This window comes from Trichomycterus rosablanca, chromosome 7 (genome assembly GCF_030014385.1).
Source record: "Trichomycterus rosablanca isolate fTriRos1 chromosome 7, fTriRos1.hap1, whole genome shotgun sequence".
Classification (NCBI taxonomy): domain Eukaryota; kingdom Metazoa; phylum Chordata; class Actinopteri; order Siluriformes; family Trichomycteridae; genus Trichomycterus; species Trichomycterus rosablanca.
Window position 1 is genome coordinate 36,921,595 of NC_085994.1, and position 20,340 is coordinate 36,941,934.

The following is a 20,340-nucleotide window of genomic DNA, read 5'->3' on the forward strand; positions in this document are numbered from 1 at the left end:
ACTTCTAATACTGACCACTATACAGAAGAAATCCCTATGGGTTAATAATAGCATGCAGTATTATACTTTATATAGAAAACAATAAGAGAATTACACCAGCATAAGTATCTGACAATGCTAATGTCTGATTTCAATGTCAGATTCATTCCTACAGAGACATTTATAATCATACCGGCCTTTAAACTGGATCATCAGGCTTAAGCTCTGGCTACATGTGGCATTCAACTGCTTTGGTGATGATCCCATTACAAACATAACTGCTTTTGAACTGAACTATCATGGTCGCCATCTGTAATGAAACAGCTTTATCATAAAGGCAGTGGTAAATGTGTCTAAAATAAGTACATCTATATGATTATAATAAGTCTGCATCTGTTTTTTCATTCTGTTTTTTATTACTGAACATTTTATAATTCAGTGTCTCTCCCATCTCTTCATGAAGCGCTCACACAACACACAAGTACATTCTGAGCTTATTAAATATATACATCCTCTTTCATTATCTTATATGTACAGTCACCCCTTTATAACGAGTGGTCATCATGTCCATTCATTATGAAAATATAAAAAATAAAGCTTCCTCTTTTTTGTTATTAGATATAAAAAAAGTCTTATAGGTCTGTGCCGCCCAGTGTTAGGAAGCCATAGGTGATTTTCTGTTACGCTTGGCTCGTCGCATCGGAGGAAAGCTGATAAACTCAAAGTGTTTGGGCCGGTCTGAGTTTGGGAATGGAAGAGGACCTTTGTGGAGCCGCTTGATAAAGTGAACTTCCCTTTGGTTCTCCATGGTTTTGGAGGCCTTGATTGGCCTTCCTTTTCTACTGAAGGCTATATACCAGCTCTCGTACTTGGCATTCTGAAAGGCGGTGTAGTTGTTCTCTAGGACGATCTCGGTGAAGATACAGTCTCTTCCTCTGCCGCTAACCTATAAGAAGAAAGCAATAAGATTTATAGTTTTGTGCTTTGTTAGTATTCATGTATTCTTTATAAAACTTAGTGACTACATAATATGGGTAGTTTGCATTTGAACATTTGATCAGTAAAGACGTTGTGTGGAGGGAACTGACTGGCAGCTGAGACCACACAGATGTACAGGCTCACTCACTTTTTAATCATACTTTATTTAATAACCATACAGTGGATCTCTTTACTTTTGCTTTCTTTTCATTTTTATTGTTTTGCTATTTCATTATTTGTTTGTTTATTTCTTTCTTATTTTTCCTTATACTGTACATCTGAGTACTGGTATATAAATTGTTATAATCTAAACTGTTATATTGATATAATGGTATATTGTTACAATTGCAGTTAATTCCTGGCAACTGTTGGTCGATAATTATTGTACCTGATAGTAACTAGTAGTTAACTTCTAATATTATCATATATTGTATAGTTTAGTATACAAGTTTGTACAATATACTTAAGTGTACTGTTATTTGTTATATTAAATAGTTTGTCTATATAGTAAGAAGCATGTAAGTATAATATAAATTATCATAAAAGACACGTGACTATACTGTATTCCTAAAAAAAAAGTATGCCAAATAAGTACTGTATTGTTATTACTTATACAGTTACTTTACTGTAGTGCCAGATAAAGTAAGTTCCTGTAATTTTAACAAAACCTTTTTTGAACCTAATATCTGTTGGCAACATCTGCAGCATATTCGTGATTATTTCATGCTCAGTGGAAAATCACTTATTACAAAGTCAGTCATTGAGGTGTCAAAGGGCAGTCATTGAGGTGGTCAATAATATTTTATGCAAAACAGATATTTCTGTAGAATTTTTCATATCTTAAGTTTTTTAGTCAAATATAACAATGAAAAGTTCTAAATCTAAATAATCTAAGTAATAATTTGGCATTTTAAATATGGGTTATTTTTGAGGGAATACTTTTTGATTATGCATTATAACAAAACATTAGGTAAGCAACTGAAATTAGTCATTGATCATATTTGATTCTGTGTTAAAACTGATTTGCTAGACTATTCTTTCAGGGCTGTTTTTTTTCTCTTCAGAACCAGACGTGTCAGAATTATTGTCTGTGGTAATTGCATGTGCACGTCAGATGCAGCAGATAGAGACGGGCTAAAAATGGTCAAGTATTCCTTCAATGCTAGTCTTGAAAAATGGTGTTGAAAGGAAGCAAACTGGTGAAAGATTTTGGTGCATACCTTTCCCACCAGCTTTCCTTTGCGGTTCATGCAGAGATATCTACCACTCTCGGCCCCTTTGATCCGCACTCGGCTGCCAAACGTGTCTGTCTCCACGTACAGCCTGGCTGCAAAACAGCAAACCATACAACACTATTAGCACTGTGAGATTTTAAAAATGGCAAACAGGGATAAAATAAAGCTTTTACAGTTTAGATTTTACTAAGGCTGTGAGGTGTTCTATGTCAATAACATGCAATAGTGGAATTAGATTGTAATTTATCAATCCAAACTCAGTCTTGCTCACTGCAATTTTGTAGTTTTTTTAGGTTGGACTAATCTGTTAAAATAGTAAACAAAGTAAAATGGTAAGAAATTAGTGAAGAAATTAAATTTTTAACAAAAAGTTCCTACTTAAGCATGCATACTAACACAGTGTATGAATACATTTATTGATGTAAAATGTTATTTCATTAAAATAGACAATAAAATGTTTTATATTACTAAACTGTTATACCTGATCAAGTTAGTTGTGTGTCCAGTGCCAGCCAGAAAAACTGAGCTTTACCGGGTGCCAGATATTCATACCACCAAACATAAAATAGTAAAATAAACCAGACTGACCTCTTTTAAATATTTCTGTAAGGTTACTAAACTGTTTACTGGATCACACTTCATTCGGTGTCTTTATAGCAGAGTACCCAGCCTACTCTTTTTTTAAATCATACCCAAATTTGTATCAATTATACCCACTTGTGTCAATTATACTGCATGATTTTAGAATTTATACTTTTTTTTTTATTATAAAGCACACATTTTTGCAAGTCATAATCTTTAAGGTAAGTACCTATTATAATTAAACTATTTCATTCAAGAAGTTAATAACTTAACATTTTGCAAAAATTCCCAAAAATTATTTCAAAATGAATTTAACATTATTTGATCCATGTTCTGTATTTTAAGTTATTAGTAATTACATAATGTATAATAAAAATAAAAATTTTACATAATTAAAAAGCATGTCAGAACAATTACACGTATACATACAGTAACAGTTTATAGAGCGGTAACCACAGAAGTGAAAGGTGATTTCTTGATTGAAAAGTTTGGACACCCCTGGTCAAATGGCATGTTTTGTTTATTTCCTGTGTACAAATAAGTTAACACTTCATATACAGGGGACAAACCTAAATATGATATTTATCTTGTTCATTTTACTGCACTACTCTTATTCATTTCATTCATTTTGCATACTGTAAATACGAATTACAAGGTTTTTTCTGTGTAAAGAGAGGTGTTTTCAAAAAAAAAAAAAAAAAATTAGGACATTTTAAACAAACAAGGTAACACAACAATTTGACCAGGGTGTCTAAACTTTTTTCTTTTGACTTGTGCCAGCTTAAATATGTTTCTGTGCAAAATATTGATTTAAAATTAATACCAATATTAATAAATATACACGATAGAATGCAGCAGTTATAAGGTAAACTACAAAATCTGTAAACAATTTTGTTGATTCAACAATGATGTTGATTTAGCACAAAAACTCCCCATGTTTGTGTTTGTGGAATGTGTGGCGCTGGGTAGCTTGACTGTAATATGACTGACAGGACGGATGTACAGACTATAAACAATATTAATCTGGGATTTAATGTAGTACTTCATTCAGTTCACAATTGATTGGATCTTCTGCTTTTAACTAATGTTGGGTATTTTATGTAATAGTGCAAAAAAAATAGTGCACCCTTATAATTTAGCATGACATGCAGACTTTCACTTTTTTCGAACTGGGGGGGGGGCATATGTGACAGCAACATTATTCAGTAAATGCATTGTTTGGCTATTTGAAGTCTAAAGTCGATTATCACTTATTCAAACACAAAAGGAAGAACCATTACAGAAATCTGGTGGCTTTTTATGCTCGCGTCCTGTCTAAATTAAACTAATCAGAGCTTTCTGATAGCGGCTTTGTAACCTTTTCGGACCGAAACCCGACGCAATAAACCTGATTACCGAAACCTAGCACATCAGATTACACATCAGATCACAGAAGTGTGTATTATAGTAAAGTTAAAGCACCGAGACTCACCGAAAGTGTTTCCGTCCTCGGCTGTAGCGCTCACGCGCCGTCCTTGGATCTGCACGTGGCGGCCGCTCGTGCGGCTGTACAGCTGGTACACGCGCACCTGCCGCCGACTCAGCTGGTCTGTGTGCGCGCCCTGCTCCCTCACGTGCTGCTTAAAATCAGGAGAAGGCTCATTCTCCCCCTTATATCACGCAAAGCAAAACATCAGATCACTCGATTCTAAGCGCAATCAGCTTCTCTAACCTATACCTACTCACTAACTCATACAGTCAATCAGAAGTACACAGTGCACATGAGATCCCTCGTGTTAAGTTTAGTTATAGCACATGCCTCTCTATATGACACCGGGAACACAATTACTGTCCTAAATATGTACACACAATACATGCAAAACAGCATTTTAACATAATATATTATCCATTTGCAAATAGTAAAATCTTTGTATAATGGCTAATGTAACCTACATTTACATTTATGGCATTTAGCAGACACTTTTATCCAAAGCGACTTACAGCACTGTGCAAGTATATATTGTCTAAGCAATTGAGGGTTGCTCAAGGACCCAACAGTGGCAACCTGGCAGTGGTGGGGCTTGAACCAGCGACCTTTCGATTACTAGTCCAGTACCTTAACCGTTGAGCTACCACTGCCCTGGCCTAACCTGCATGTATATATGGATTAAAAAGTTGTGAAGTGTATGTATGTACACACATAGGCTTAGAATGACATCTTATTCTATTGAAATACATAAATCCAACCCAACAGTTAAGTTTCAGGAAATATGATGTGCACTTAAGTAAAAAATGCATTGACTGATATGCAGATTCTAGCATTATAGAACTCATTAAACAGCAAACTGTAAACTAATTTACACTGTCTTTTGTATTACTTGTATTACTTTATTTGACCAACGTGCATTTAGAAGGGAATTAAAATTACTTGACTGGTCTTAGCATTAAATAAAAATGCAAAGATCAATACAGCAGTTGTACTTGTTATAAATATATACATACATGATTAGGCTTTTAGCAACATGCATATTCTATATAAGCGTTTAGACTTTTGCATCAGTATGCATAAGTATTAATGCATTTCTAAAACCCTTCACATAACCTTTTAAAGATGAATTGTTGTAATATTTACCTGTGCATGGCACCACACCACGAAGAAGTGAAAAGATCTGTAAAAAAACATATACAGTCAATATTTAGCTATAATATTAACCCAGACAGCTACAGACTGCTCAAATTACAAACTCACATACAGAAAAAACATGCAACACCGTGAAGCAGATTTACTTACAAATATAAACAGCGCCTGTTTATTCCATACATCTTCCCTAGTGTTTTTTCCCAGAAAAAGTAATCCACGTGATTAAAAGATGAGACTTAAATCCATTAGCTGATGAATAAATAAATAAATAAATAAATACAAGTGTTATGTGATGTCAGTGTCCTCAGAAAGGGAGGAAACCCTTATCACCCTTATCAATAAATCCGAACTTGGTGCAGAAATGATCAGAACAGATCCAGATCCAGCGGTGCAGGTCCATCATAAATTGTTTATCAGTGCATGTATAACTTTCAGTATCTTCAGTCCTGTTAATAAACTGTATTTGTTGGCACGCGCGCACAGTGCCGGTATTCTTGGCTCGTGCTCTGTTCTTAAAGCGCGCGGCTCATCCCGGTTCCTCACCGTGCCCAAATGACAGTCCCAATAGGTCTCCAGATTGAAGTGACTGATCCCAACTCAATCTCGTTTGGAACCCCGCCCCCAGTGAACCATAACCCAGCCCCAAACATCAGTGTCACCAGTTACAATGTGCACAATCATCAGTATCAGTCACTTAACCACCAGAAATGATGTTCTATTAATAATCAAAGGCGCCTTTTAATGTTCATTTAACAAGCATTATATTACACAATGGGAACTTAAGTTAGGAACTTAAGACTTTGACTAGGCCACTTTAAAATGTAATTCTGTTTCATTGCATGTGTTGTTTTTGGATTTTGAATCATTGTCCTGCTGCATATTTCAATTAGACACCATGCATTCACATTCATTGTTTTCTGATTGAGAGTGGAATATACTGTTTCATTATTGTTCCATCATTTACAGCCAGTGGTCCAGGTCCTGACACAGCAAAGCACCACACACTGTCACATTATCACTGGCATGTCTGACTGTTTGTAAAATGTTCCTACTATAAAATGCTGCACTTACAATATAAACAATGATTTATTAGTAAAGATATTCATCAAATTTACCACACTTCACAACTCAACAATCTTTGGTAGTGTTATTTGTAATTTATATTTATCAGACATTTAGACAACTGTTACTGAATTCAATGCAACGTAACTGAGGGCCAATGCGCCCAACAGTGGCAACTTGGCAGTGATGAGGCTTAAACCAGAAACCTTCCAATTATTAGTTCAGTACACCTTAACTGCACCTCACCAATGCCCCTGGATATTTGAATTTAATCACATACCAATGCTTTAAATTCCAGCCACTGACTGTAGAAGACATTCACAATAACAGAATTATTAACGTAATTCAAATGAGTAATAAACTGAACTGAGTGCCTTCAGCACTGGCCTATACTATCATACAATTGAAGGCCCCTGCTGAGGAATAAAAATAGACCCTCATTTGTGACAAGTGCCTATAACTGTAGGTGTTGAAATGGAAGCCTATACAATATTTCTGGATGTGACTTTGAATGCTGACTTTTACTAAAGCATGGTATAGAGGCCTATAAAGCATATTCTGAAATTAATAGATCTACCATTGATGTCTCCATAATAAATTGTATAGAGACATATAAAGCATGTTCTTAAATTTATAGATCTACTGTGGGTGTAAGTCTCCATAAACACATAAAATTAGACCCAATAAAGGTGTTAATTGGCTTGGATCCCCAATATGAATGGTCCCCCCTGTACTGCCCATAGTTACGCCGTTGACTGGACTATTTGTGCTGTAACTGATAGCAATATGATATGTTCTGTTTGTTGATTCGATATAAAACCTTGAATAGTTCAAGCATCTCATATATAATGTAACAGGTACCATAGATACCGTCAATAAGAGATAAATATGTGTCAGTTTCACCTTAGGTCTAATTTAAGTTCTGATCTGATGGATGATTAAAGTTCATCGTTTTAAATCAGCTGTGATGTATTCAGGTCATCATTGTCGATCTCTGTATTTAAAGCTTTGAGGCTTTTCTTTGGGAAAGGGGAGTGCCTGCTGATGTTTGTTAGGGGCCTCGGCTCACACCTTTTGCTAACGTGGCAGCCCCTAATAAGAAAACAATGGGGTCTTTTAATCACGAGAGTCCAGCTGGCTTTTGTTAGTTTATGCTGGAATCCACATCAAGCAGTCACGCTACATGGCTAACAGGATGCTCACTTTCTGACGCATACTTAGTGGATGCTTCCCAGCAATTAGTGCTATCTTGTAAGGTACATGGAAATGGATCTAGCTTTTGGCCCCTTAAATGACTTCCAATCTCCATTTAACTTTGTTTTTATTATTATTTGAAGAGGGTGACTTAATGACTTAATGTAAAAAATAAAAATGCATTATGACACATTAAGGGAATAACTATATTATAAAGAAATTGGTTGACATTTGTACATATTTATTTTTAAGCATTACTACTTAAACATTTACATACTGTATATTTAACAAAATTCTTTATGTAATGAGTAAGGAAGCCCAGTTAGTCACAATGTTTATCTCTATAAGTAGCAAACTTCTTGGCATGGTAGTTACAATGTCCTGTGTGTTGGGAAAGTGTGAGCTGAATAGCACTAGCGTGTCTTGCAACGTGTTCTCCACCCATCAGTTTGTATTTTGTTGATCAATGTTTGATAAACACCCCAGACTGATGTGGCATGGGTGTGAATACGCAGATTTGTTAACAAAAGAAGTGTGTGGAATGCCAAATAAATGCTCTTGAAAATGGTCCATAACAAACCCTAACCTATTTCCCAAATAAGTCAGAAGAGACAGAAAACAAATCACCTCTAAAATCTCCAGAGTTACCTCAGAATTTCCTGTAGTTTTCTCAGATATAACGAAAACTTATCGTGTTACATTCGATTTACCATTTACTTTAGAATCACTTAATATGGTAAAACCTGATCTGTCTTAGTTACGTATTTGTCTTAATTTGCTGAATTTTACCTAAAAAAATACATATGACTTATCTTACACATCTCATTTACCTAAGATGTACATCAATATTGCCTTGCATAATAAGGAATTACCTAAAGGGTGTCCTTAACACTTACACAAGAATTTGGAACAATTTACCTTAAATTCACTTAATGTTCACCCCTGTTATATAAAAAATTCTTTGTCATTCAAGTATCTTAGAATTACCTAGTGTTTACTTCAGGATTACTTTAGGATTATTTCAGAAATCTTTCATTTGATACAGTATTACTTACTATTTAACTTGCTAAGTTGGCGCAGCAGTAAATTACATTTACATTTATGGCATTTAGCAGATAGTTTTAATCCAAAGCATCTCACAATTGTAAAAGATTACAATGCAAGCAATTGAGGGTTAAGGGCATGCAGAAGCCCAGCAGTGGCAACTTGGTGTGGTGGTGACGACTTTCTGATCACAAATCCAGTATCCTAACTGTCAAGCTATCATTGCCCTTATTACGTTGGCCTACCAGTGCTGGGACCCAGGGTTCGAATCTCCAGTGAGAATATCGGCCGGTCGGGCATGTGTATACATGTTTGTATGTAAAAGGTCTGTCTGGGGTGGGAGTGTTGAGGCCACATGATGGACTGGTGGCCTGTCTGGGGTGTGTTACTGCATTGAATCCACTAATTTCAAGAAAACCAGACCCACTGTGACCCTGACCAGGATGAAGCAATGGTAAAACTTGCAGATTGAACACTAAATTAACCTTAGAATTATCCTAAATTTACTTCATAATTACCTGAGATTCATATCAGTCATCTCAATATAAACTTAAAATGTATTAATACCTTAACTACCTTAGAATTCTCTTCATTACATCAGTATAAATTCCTCTATAGGACAAAAACACAAACAAAAAAACCCACCATGAAACTTGCTGTGTGATTTGTGACTAACCCAAATCTCTGAATCAGATCTAAATAGAAAACATTGCTTGTGACAAAGCAGTTTTCTGTAGCCACGTAAGCTTTCCATAGTGATGCAAATTCCATACTTTAGAAAAATCGATTTCCCGCCCAACTCAATCAGAGCCAGACATCATTTATGTTCATTACAAAACATCCAGAGCCGTTCTCATGTGATAAGTGCTATGCTTTGAACCAGCCACACCCAGCTAAAGTTACGGAGAAAGGTACGCAACAAACTTTGGTCGTGTTTCAAATCTGTGGATCTGGTATCTGTGTAAAATTTAAACAGATCTAGCATTAGCTGTTCTCATGATCATGGATTCCTAGCAGACCCAGCAGGACGCCAAAGGTGGTGGCCTTGTGCTTTTGAAAATGGCAGAGTAAGCAAGAGGTGATGGGTCCTACTGGGCCCTACTTGTTTACCCTGTCTATTTCACCCTCAACGTCTCTCTCCCCCACTCCTCAATGCCTTTAGTTTACAAAGTGGCGGAGAGATCTAAGACCCTGCAACCTGATCTTTATTCGTGTCTCAGCCAGCTTTGCTGGCACTAGCTCTGTGATGAAAATAACCTAACATCAAGTTGCATAAGGTACCTAGCAACAGCAGCTAACAGAGATCTACATGCCCAGAATACACCAGCTGGGCATCTCTTTAAAGAAAGACCCAAGACGACAAGTGGACGTGGATTCTTGTTTGGGTTTAAAGCGTCAGAGTCAACGTGCTGACATTTGACAACAGTGTGGACGTATTGAACCATTCATTTCCAACAGCCCTGTCCACACTCTAAAACCAGTTAGCTATAAATCTTCACCATAAATATCCAGACATGACTAATGATGCAGGATTGATTGGACCAAGTGGTTTGGTGGCATTGCTGTAATGGGTCGCGTCTAAAATGTTATAAACACACAGGCGTGCTGATTGTAGCCCCAATTTATAGACTATCTAACTATTTTTATAGATGCTGATTCATTTAACCCAGTTTACTATAGTCTTCATTGTTATCTATTTATTGGTCGAGGTCTTTTAAAAACAGTAAGACTTGTAGTCTATTCATGTTAAGATTTGACCAGACTTGGCTGAATTGAAAACCTGCAGCCACTGTGACCTTAAAATGTCTGTTTTGGAACCACATGATCTGTCTGCTTTGTAGCCCCAGCATTTCTGATTGGTGTCTGTTGGTCCCAGTGTTAGCGGCAGGTAAAAGGTCGATTGGTGGTCTAACAGCTTAAACCACATCGTAAAATACAACTGGCTTTAAGAACAACTGACTACTCATTTCGGAGCCCACAAAAATAGTGACAAAACTTCGAAAAGTGGGTGGTCTATCATTTCTGGAAATATGAACTGTGAGCAAGCGTGTAGAAAAAAGAAAACAACAAAATTAACTCAAAAGATAAAAAGGTTGGATTTCCTTATATCTATGCTACCATATTCGAAGTAGGCATCGGCTTGGTAATACATTGTGGTCAAATTGTGAAACTGCCCCCACTGGCATTTCTTGGCTACTAATACCTGATTATTAGAAAAATGGTTTTATAACTATAAATTACACAACTGTAACGGCAACATGAACAGTTCAGAGTTATCTCTCCCCCATTTTGGATATATGCCTAATTATTACAGGGTCTGCTGACCCCTAGTTTTACCCCAGCCATTTGCAAGCTGACCATTTGAGCTTGCCAAATTTGACACAGCTGACACAGGCAATAAATTTGAACTAGTTCCCCCAACCCCTTGATCCCTAATGAGACATAGTCCCTCATCCCCCATACTCAAACCCACCCTATCCCATCCAGTAAGACAGGTTTACATGAAGAGAGAATGAGGGAACACACATCTTTGACCAAGCCCTCTGCTGTCATCAGTTTGATTTTGCCAGGTTTGTTATTTAGCTATTATAATTTATACATACAGTTAAAGCTCTGCTTTTTTAAGACCAATCATTCATGTATCTTTGTTAACAGCTTTATCCAGGGTAGTGTCTCAGGTCAGGAATACCCTGTAAATGAGATTCATCACTGGACATCAGTCACTCAATCATTTTCACTGAATACATGTACATTGTTCTATACACATTTCAAAATAGCACTCCACATTTAAATACATCTGAACAAGCTTCAGGCCTTTTTATGCTTTTTAGGACCACTTATCAATATATCACTGTTTTTTATTACAGGTCTTTTTAGTGAAGATTCCTGACAGTGTCCCAAACTGCATCCTATGTGATACATAGTGTGCAACAATATTATTGGTAGTGCACTAATTAGTACTATTCACTCGTAGAATTCATAGATTTGTTTCTAAAAGTCAAACACCCCTTTGCTGTTTATGCTGATGACAGCATGAATCTATAAGTTAAATATCACTGATACCATAATATTTCAGAGCTGTCTAATAAAGTGGACTTTTATTCCCACTGGGAAACATTTTGTCACTTTTCATTTTTCCCTAAACTGAATTTCAGGGGTCACATTTTTGAGATGACACATTTGATCTAATTTGTACTTGGACTACATTTTAAACATATTTTCCCAATCAACATGATTTGGTTGGAAAGACTGAAAAGTCAGCAGATAGTACGTATGTCTTTAGGTCAGGCATCAGTTGTCTCCTACGGCAAATTCTCCTCATTGATGTGTTTGATCTGGGCTACGGTAGCTGCTCATCTTGCTCCAGTGTTACGGCTTTGACCCGACCCCCGTGGGTCCAGCCACACACACAGTCGTGTCCTCACGACTGTTCGCTGCACGCTGACATTTTGCTCCTTAAAAATAACACAGATGTTACAGTGATTGTGGACGTGCTGGCTGGGCATCGACCCCTTCCCCCATTCTGGCTGTTTCAAGCGTCCCTAGACGTGGGACTGGAGACTGAATCATGGTCCTGGTTTAGGGGTTTACAGTGTCAGCTGTGGATAATGTGTTTAGAGACTGTCTGTGCTATATTCAAGGATACATAATCAGATTTCAGACTGAGATGATTAGCTTGTGTGATCAGCCTGTCATGATGAGTGAAGTCAGAGCACTATGTCATAGCTGTGAACTAATACAGTATATACCATTACTTAAGCCTGTCTGTGCTAATACACCATAAAAATTCTTTGGGCTACTTTTAAGATGGTGTTTCACAGTGATGAGCAATCTTTCTGCTGTGAAAGATCAATACAAGGCTTAAAAGAATGTAATACAGAGGTTCAGCTAAACGACAGTCAGGCAAATAAAAACTGCCAGCCACAAAATGCAATATGATTTACTTTGATTTCATTCTTATTATTTTAATAAATTAATTTGGTTTTACATCTTGAGAGCAAAAATGGTCTCTATTCTAAATTTATTTGCTAATAAACCATTAGCTTCAGCTTAGGCCTTCACCTAGACAAATGATTAAATGATTCTTTATCGGCTACTCTAGTTAGGGGTCGTCACAGCAGATAATTCGTCAGTAAATTTTATTTGGCATGCCCAATCTCCTTTTTGGCGCAAAACCTATTATCCTATTTATCTGGGCTTTGAACTGGTACTACCAGGACTAGAATGTTTGTTTATTAATTTTGAATTATGATTAACTCTATGGGTAACTGAATAAGCGGAAGGCAAATCCCTGGATAAGGAAGCACTACTGTATTATCTTGTTTTTTCATTCAGTTTCACCAACCGCTTTATTTTGTTTAGTTGTGCAGTGGGTCTGCCACCACCTGCAAACAGTGGGGACACACCCTGGACAGTTTCCTATCCATGTCAGGGTGGCACACACACACACACACACACACACTTTTACTTACTCACACTTTGAATAATCATTTTACCTTCTCATTTCACCAGAATAGCTGAAAGAAACCTGATGGTACAGCAAAACTCCTCACAGACAGTGAACAGTAACTAGGATCAGACGTAAAACCTATGCATGAAGCAAGATCCATAAAGATTTGGTTTGGTGAGTTTGGTGTGGTGGAACTCCAGTGGCCTGCACAGAGCCCTGACCTCAAACCCACAGAACACCATTGAAATCAGTTACAACATTCAGTGTAAGCCAGAATTCATTGTCCAACCTTAATGCCTTTATTTAAATGGACACAAATTCCCACTAATACATTTTAGAAGAGTGGAGGCTGTTATTGCTACAAAGGAGTGGGTGTCATGCAAACTCCACAGTAATGTCTATGATGTCAAAATAGGATGTTTAACAAACTTATGGTCAGGTGTCTACATAATTTTGGTCATATAGAGAAGAAAGCGTTAAGATGTGATTGTCATTTCAGCTCAAAAATATTAAAATTAGGTAAGTTTTAGTGATGTTTGACTGGGGATTGAGATGCTTCTTTTATATTTGAAGTCTAATTTATTGACAGAAAACGATGCAAGATCTCCTGTCCCGAGAGAGTGTGTGTGGTGTTTCTCATGTTATTGAAATTAGGTTAGGTTTGTTAAAATCCCACCAAGCTTCACACTAGTATAAAGGTACCAGAGGTACAAGAGCACTTGATGGACACTTTTGCTTAGTTTCTTTGAGAGCAGCTTCACTGGGTTATGGTCAGGACACTGGCTTGACCAGTCCATTACACAGAGTACTTCCTCTTTGCTTTGAGGTGAGTTTGGGGTCATTAAAAATCAAACATTACACACCACTTATTACTACAGATATTTTTATAACTGCGTTTGGTTCTCACACTGCAATAGCAAAGCAATGGCTGAAATTCCCCTTTATAAATTTAGCCTATGAACCGTCTCGCTGCATTTTTTACACATTAACACGTTCACAGTGTCTGAGCCCAGGACAGCTTCGACATGCCCCACCCAGAAAGCACAACAAAAATTAAGCAAAAAATATAAAAGGAGAATGAACAAGAATGTTCTCAAAGAAATAAACAGACTAGTAATTATAAAACTATCTGTTCTTACATGCTTGTTAGCAAGCGTTTTTTTTTTTTTAAACATTCCATTATGTAATGATTACGTTACATGGACCAGAGTGTGTAAACACCCCTCTTTATTTTTGAGTTTCGGTGGTTCAGCCACACCTATTGCAAAAATGGCGTATATAATAAAATATATGCTTCAGTATCTGTGGCAACACTTTGAGGAAGACTAGCAAAGCCCATAGGACATTGGTTGGTGAATTTGGTGTAGAGTGACCTGCACAGAGCCCTGGCATTAATCCCACTGAAAACACCTTTGACATGAATTGGAACCTTGCTTGTGAGCCAGGACTCGTCTTCCACAAACAACAAGAAGAATGTTTGCAATAAAATGTATAACACCATGAATGTTGGGACAGTGGTAGCCTAATGGGTTTAACTTTGGGCTGTCAATCAAAAGATTGTGGGTTCAAATCCTGGCTTTGCTGTTCAGCCACTGTTGGGCCCATTGGGAAGGGCCCTCAAACCTGTCTGCTCCAGGGATGCTGTAGAATGACCCTGCACTCTGACCCCAGCTTTCAAACAAGCAATAATATGCAGAAAATATAATTCAATTGTACTGTACATGTGTACAATTAAACTGATAAATATCAATAATTATAAACTGATATCAATAAATAACCTCTCAAAAATCTGAATTTATTTTTATGATTTAAAGGTCATCTATAAGTTCCAAAATTATTTTTAGGACTTGTGAACTGGCAGAGCAGAGATTACAGCAACGTTTCAGAAGGCGTCCGGGTGTTGTAGTGGAAGCATTGGAGTGGATTTGAGCAGCTGTCTAGCCGTCAGCTCCGCCCTTCCTCTGGCTCTGATCTCTCCAAAGTTCACACCTGATCACAAACCGCTGCACTTCACCCAGGAATTTTCCATTTTCTATTTTCACCTCGCAGCTAGTCCCTTGACCCCCCCCCCCCCCCCCCCCCCTAACAAAACAACAAACACCACAGACACAAGTGTCTCTCCACGGCAAGCTGGTCATAACGTGATGCACTGTACCACATCGACCTCAGCTATCAACATCATTGGCATCTAGATTTCCTGTATTCAAAACCATCCTGACTCTCATATACCATGGAAATGCTTAGCTTGTTTGTGAAAGTAAGTAATGCTAAGCAACAATTTCATGATGATTCAAGCTAGCCTACCTGTTGTACAACCATAACTGACCATGTGTTTACAATGTGTTTTGCAAGTTATTGATAAGGCAAAGTGTACGGAACTAAACTATGTTTAACTGCAGAACCCAGGCTACCTGGTGCTGTTTTAACTGCTGCTCTGTTTTGTTTCTGGATCCCATCCAGCACAAGCCATGATTTTTTTGCTAACTAACTCACTAACTCACCTGTATAATGAAAACCAAGCATGATGTTTCCAGCAATATTGATTTATTTATTAGGAATTTAACGTCATGTTTTACATACTTTGGTTACAATAATGACAGGACAGGTAGTTACTGGTTACACATGATTTATCAGTTCAAGTTTTTAATGTCAAACACAGGACCTTCTTACTGTGAGGTGACAGTGCTACCCACCGAGCCACCGTGCTGCCCTCTTGCAATATTGATAAGAAAATTATAAATACACACTAACCAGTCCAAGCACCAAGCCCGAGAAAAGTTATGCTATTGTAAGCTGCACCCTCCAGTGTCTAAACTCATTGCAAATGGTCTGGAATATAGCAACTCAACCCATTGGAGCAAGGACACCGATAGGAACAATTAAAGTTCCATTTGTCCCAAATAAAACAAAGGCATACTGATAGTCTACAAAAGGCTACAAAACAAAAATAGAATCCCTAATGAATTATTGGAGGAACATAACGAGTGCAGGTGCTTCCAGACAGCTTTACTGCATAATATCTGCATTATGGCATGTAAAAAAATGATGAGACCAGTTGAGAATGTGGGACCAGTTGACCTTGCTTTTGGATCAAAAAGAGTCACTTCATCAAATATGATCTTATTTTAATGAAGTATTACTTGTTGGATGCTGAGCTCATTTTTGTACCACTAAGGTAAAAACTAAGGTAAAACAACCATGAATTCAGGTCAGTTCTTTCAGGTAAATTCAGTGGCCGGCTGTAGGGTCAGCGGTCATGGGAATCAGCACTTCTTAATTCGGGTCAGTCACAATGCCCTCTTACCTGTGACTGACCCCTGGTAGGAAAACGAGTGACCTCCCTCCTGTCAGTCCTCACCTCTCTTCTCTCTCATCCCTTCATTCTCTTCAATCAGCTCTCCGCCTCCACAATCTACCGCGGCATCTCTCAACCTCCCTCTCACTCGGCGAGGGGCCAGGAGCTCTGTTAGAAAAGAAAAAAAGACTGGAAATGGAAAGAGAGTCATAGTGCTGAGATGGGAATAGACTTATATGCTGCTCCAGTGACTGCTGGGTTGTTTAAAATGACCTGAAATGAAACGTCTTGGTAATTTCAGCAAATGTTTAAATTAATTCAGCTTTTAATAGAAGCATGAGACTTTTTAAAATATTAAATTTTTACTGGAAATAATTGCTGCTGTTAAGTCAGAAAAAAGATTATGTAATTTTGGTGTGGGGGTCCTATGTGGGTCCCCTTTGAATGATAGATAGGGTACAAAGATGTGAAGTGTCCAAAGCAACAGTCTGCAATTGTATACCCAGACATGGTGTAGGTAGGTGGAGTGGTAGGTGTAGCTTATTAAAAATGTACATACCAGATGGGGTACAGAATAAAGTGCTCGGTGAGTGTATGTAATGGCAGTATTGGTTTTTTTAAATGATTTCTGCAACTGTCCTTTTTCTGTGACTGAATGATTGAAACAGGAACTTCTTTGAAAAATAGCAAAATCTTTATTTTCCAAAAGAAACATGCAACCAAAATTCAAATCTCAGACACGTCACCTGCCTGGACGGGCACTAACCAGACCCGACTGGCGTTCTCTGAATGAGGAGAGGCCGGATGGGGTTCACCTCTAAGCCTCTTTAACAAAAAAATTCACTGTCAAATGGCGGGTCAGGTGATACAGGTATAGGGAGAGCACAGCATTTGCTTTACCTGTAAAGTATAAGGTAAGAATCCACAGCTGACCAGTTTAAAAAGTGTCACAAGGCAGGCTTCCACCCACCAAAAACATACCTGTAGGTGAATGAGCTCATCTAAATTGCTCCTTTGGGTGAATATGTGAGTGACTGTATGATGTTTGGGAGCAGATTGGTGCCTGTTACACCCATTCTTCTTCAAATAGGTTCTGGACCCACCACTATCCTGATCAGGTTAGAGCAGTAACAAAGAATAATAGAATAGAACTTTATTGTCACTTGTAATTGCAACAGGTACAGTTACAGTGAAATTAGCCATCAACCCGTCCAGAACATTCAATATGACAAGGGGGGAGACAGAACGGGAAGACAGGATAAGAAACAAGAAATGATAACACATTGGGAGAGTAGGAGATAAAAAAAAAAAACCAGCAACCAGATTGTGCTCCCTGAGGAGCACACTATGGTAACACGAAAAAAAGCCCCTTACAGCACACAAGCACTTAGGGCATTTAGAAAGTTAAAAATATACACCATCATTTTACATGCAGTATGTATACAGTGTATGTATGATGACAGCCCTGGTCAAGAGCTGTAAAAAAAATGATATAAAGGGCATTATATAGTTATAACATTATGGCAACAGTTTCGGGAAGTCCCTTTCCTGTATAAGCATTACTGTGCACAATGTGTGGTACATTAAAAGATGAGTGCCAAGTTTCAATCAATCCATAACAGGAAAAGATTTGTTGGTGCTGAGGTAGCTCAGTGGTTAAAGTACTGGACCAGTAATCAGAATGTTGCCAGTTTAAGCCCCACCACTGCCTGCAAGGCCCCTAACCCTTTGAATGCTTGAATTGTATTCAGTCATCATTGTAATTTGCTTTAAATAAAAGCATCTCCTAATTGTCGTAACAGTAAATGTGGCAGAAATTATGGACTCAAGACCGCTATGTCTGTTAAAAGTGGTAAAACGGTATAGTAGTCTGTCCATGTAGCCGACTTCACAAAGTATACTGAGAAAACAATTTTCCTGCTAATCCCAAACGAACACAATAAAATAAACACAAAAAAATCACACAGCACTGAACTCCAGGATTGTGTTGATTTAAGGGTGGGAAGTCAGACCCCATACTGAGGAAATAAGTCTCTGGACCAAAGCAGGTGTGTCCCTGATTGAAAAGCTGACGAAGGTAGACGTGTTACAAAAAGCTTTAACAAACTGAACAAGACCTTGATTCTCTTTTATACACCCAATACCCTAATCCTGCTTCCCTACCAAATACCATCCGCTCATTCTTTGAAATCTGAGAGTGTTTAAAATGGTAGCTTTGTGTTATTTGGGAGTTATCATTCACTGGCAGGTCTGTCTCAGTGCACTCAGTCCCGATTCAAACAGCTACCGTAACAGCGCCGGTGATGGAGCGCGGGCTTTGATGCTGCCAGGACTGTGTATGCATGTGAGGTCGGAGAGGGAGCGCGGTAACCGAACACCACCTTAGAAAGCACTTAAATGCTTGAGAGAGTCGGTCTCTCAAACACACACACACACACACACACACATACACACACACACTTCCTTAACCCTCACCTGTGTAGACATGTGCACTAAGCAAGTTCCTGCAGGAGCTGCGCCTTGACCGGTGAGGGGCTGCTCTCATCTAGGGCCATGAGTGATGCTCTCCACACCTTCCTAGATCAATACGGTAGCCTTCAAAGCTTAGCATATTTGAGAAGCACAAACAGATAGGTGACAAATTAAAGGAAAATGTGAATAAACAAAAGGAAAATAAATTAACGAATACAGATGCTTCCAAAAACTGCCCAACTGACTTATGGTTAAATAGAAGCAGTCAGAACAATGTACGCTATGCGGCCATATATGGACACCTGCTTGGTGTACGTGACATGATGGAGCATTCCAAAAGAATAAATCGCTCTCACTCAATGTTTTGCATTATTCCTCCAGCTCATACAAACCCTGCACCCCAGCCGCCAGACCAGTGACTGGTGAAACTACAGACATGGGTGAAGGGGGGTCGGCGTTAGGAAGGCTTAGCGTCCGTCACATCCTGCACTGTAGCTCTTTGTATTCTGTCATGATCCATGTCAAAATGGTAAAGACGTACTGTCACAACTGATCCCTCAGATATACCACTGCTTAGTGCTAAAAAGCATCAGGTGCCCCCTCTCAAAAAAAAAAAGATGGCTAGAGCTTCCAGAAAATTTACTCAAATGACACAAACTTAAGAAAACATAGTAAGAGTAAAAAGTACAACTGTAGTAGTATCTGTCTAGTTTAAATTGCATTAGGTTAGGGTTAAAAAATGATATTTTCTATCTTTTTTGCACGGTGGCTTGGTGGGTAGTACTGTCTCCTCACAGCAAGAAGGTCCTGGGTTCGATCCCCAGGTGGGGCGGTCTGTGAGGAGTTTGCATGTTCTCCCCATGTCTGCATGGGTTTCCTCCGGGAGCTCCGGTTTCCTCCCACAGTCCAAACACGTGCAAGTGAGGTGAACTGGAGATACTAAATTGTCCGTGACTGTGTTTGACATTAAACTTGTAAACTAATGAATCTTGTGAAACAAGTAACTACCTGTTCTGTCATGAATGTAACCAAAGTGTGTAAAACATGACGTTAACATCCTAATAAATAAAATAAATAAATTCTATCTTTTTAAAAAGCCCTTAACTGCAAGTGGTTGCATCATGTGAGATGGCCTCTATCACTCGCTCTCTCTCTTTAATGAAATACAAAAATGCACCTGAACTGGACGAAAATAAAGTCAAGTGCCAAAGTTGGCAGGGTGCTCCAGGGAAAACTGGCTTATCTTATTTTAACCGGGGCGTAACGATGCCCTCCCATATCTGACACACACACACACACACACACACACACACACACACACACACACACACACACACACACACACACACACATTCACACACACATGGAGTTCAAGAATTCCAGCATGAATAGACCAAATCCCAGGTTAAAACAGCGTGTAATCTTCCAG

The 20,340-nt window shown here is 38.2% G+C and overlaps 1 protein-coding gene across 1 annotated transcript; it reads right to left on the reverse strand.

Annotated features, from left to right (window-relative positions):
- Window positions 1-392: 392 nt before the first annotated feature.
- fgf17 (fibroblast growth factor 17) lies at window positions 393-18,984 on the reverse strand. The gene is made up of 7 exons (XM_062998186.1): window positions 18,915-18,984; window positions 16,503-16,607; window positions 12,068-12,149; window positions 5,386-5,422; window positions 4,246-4,423; window positions 2,178-2,284; window positions 393-925 (listed from the first exon to the last, which is right to left on the reverse strand). The coding sequence occupies exons 1-7, from the start codon at window positions 18,982-18,984 to the stop codon at window positions 635-637; spliced, it is 870 nt and encodes a 289-aa protein (XP_062854256.1). The 3' UTR covers window positions 393-634.
- Between the last annotated feature and the right edge of the window lie 1,356 nt (window positions 18,985-20,340).

Coding starts and splice junctions, on each gene's coding strand:
- fgf17 (XM_062998186.1), bottom strand. CDS start 18,984: ATGAGAGCAGCCCCTCACCGGTCAAGGCGCAGCTCCTGCAGGAACTTG. Junction 12,150..16,502: donor AGGGATGAGAGAGAAGAGAG/GTGAGGACTGAC, acceptor GTTATTTTTAAG/GAGCAAAATGTCAGCGTGCA. Junction 2,285..4,245: donor CGAGGACGGAAACACTTTCG/GTGAGTCTCGGT, acceptor GCTGTTTTGCAG/CCAGGCTGTACGTGGAGACA.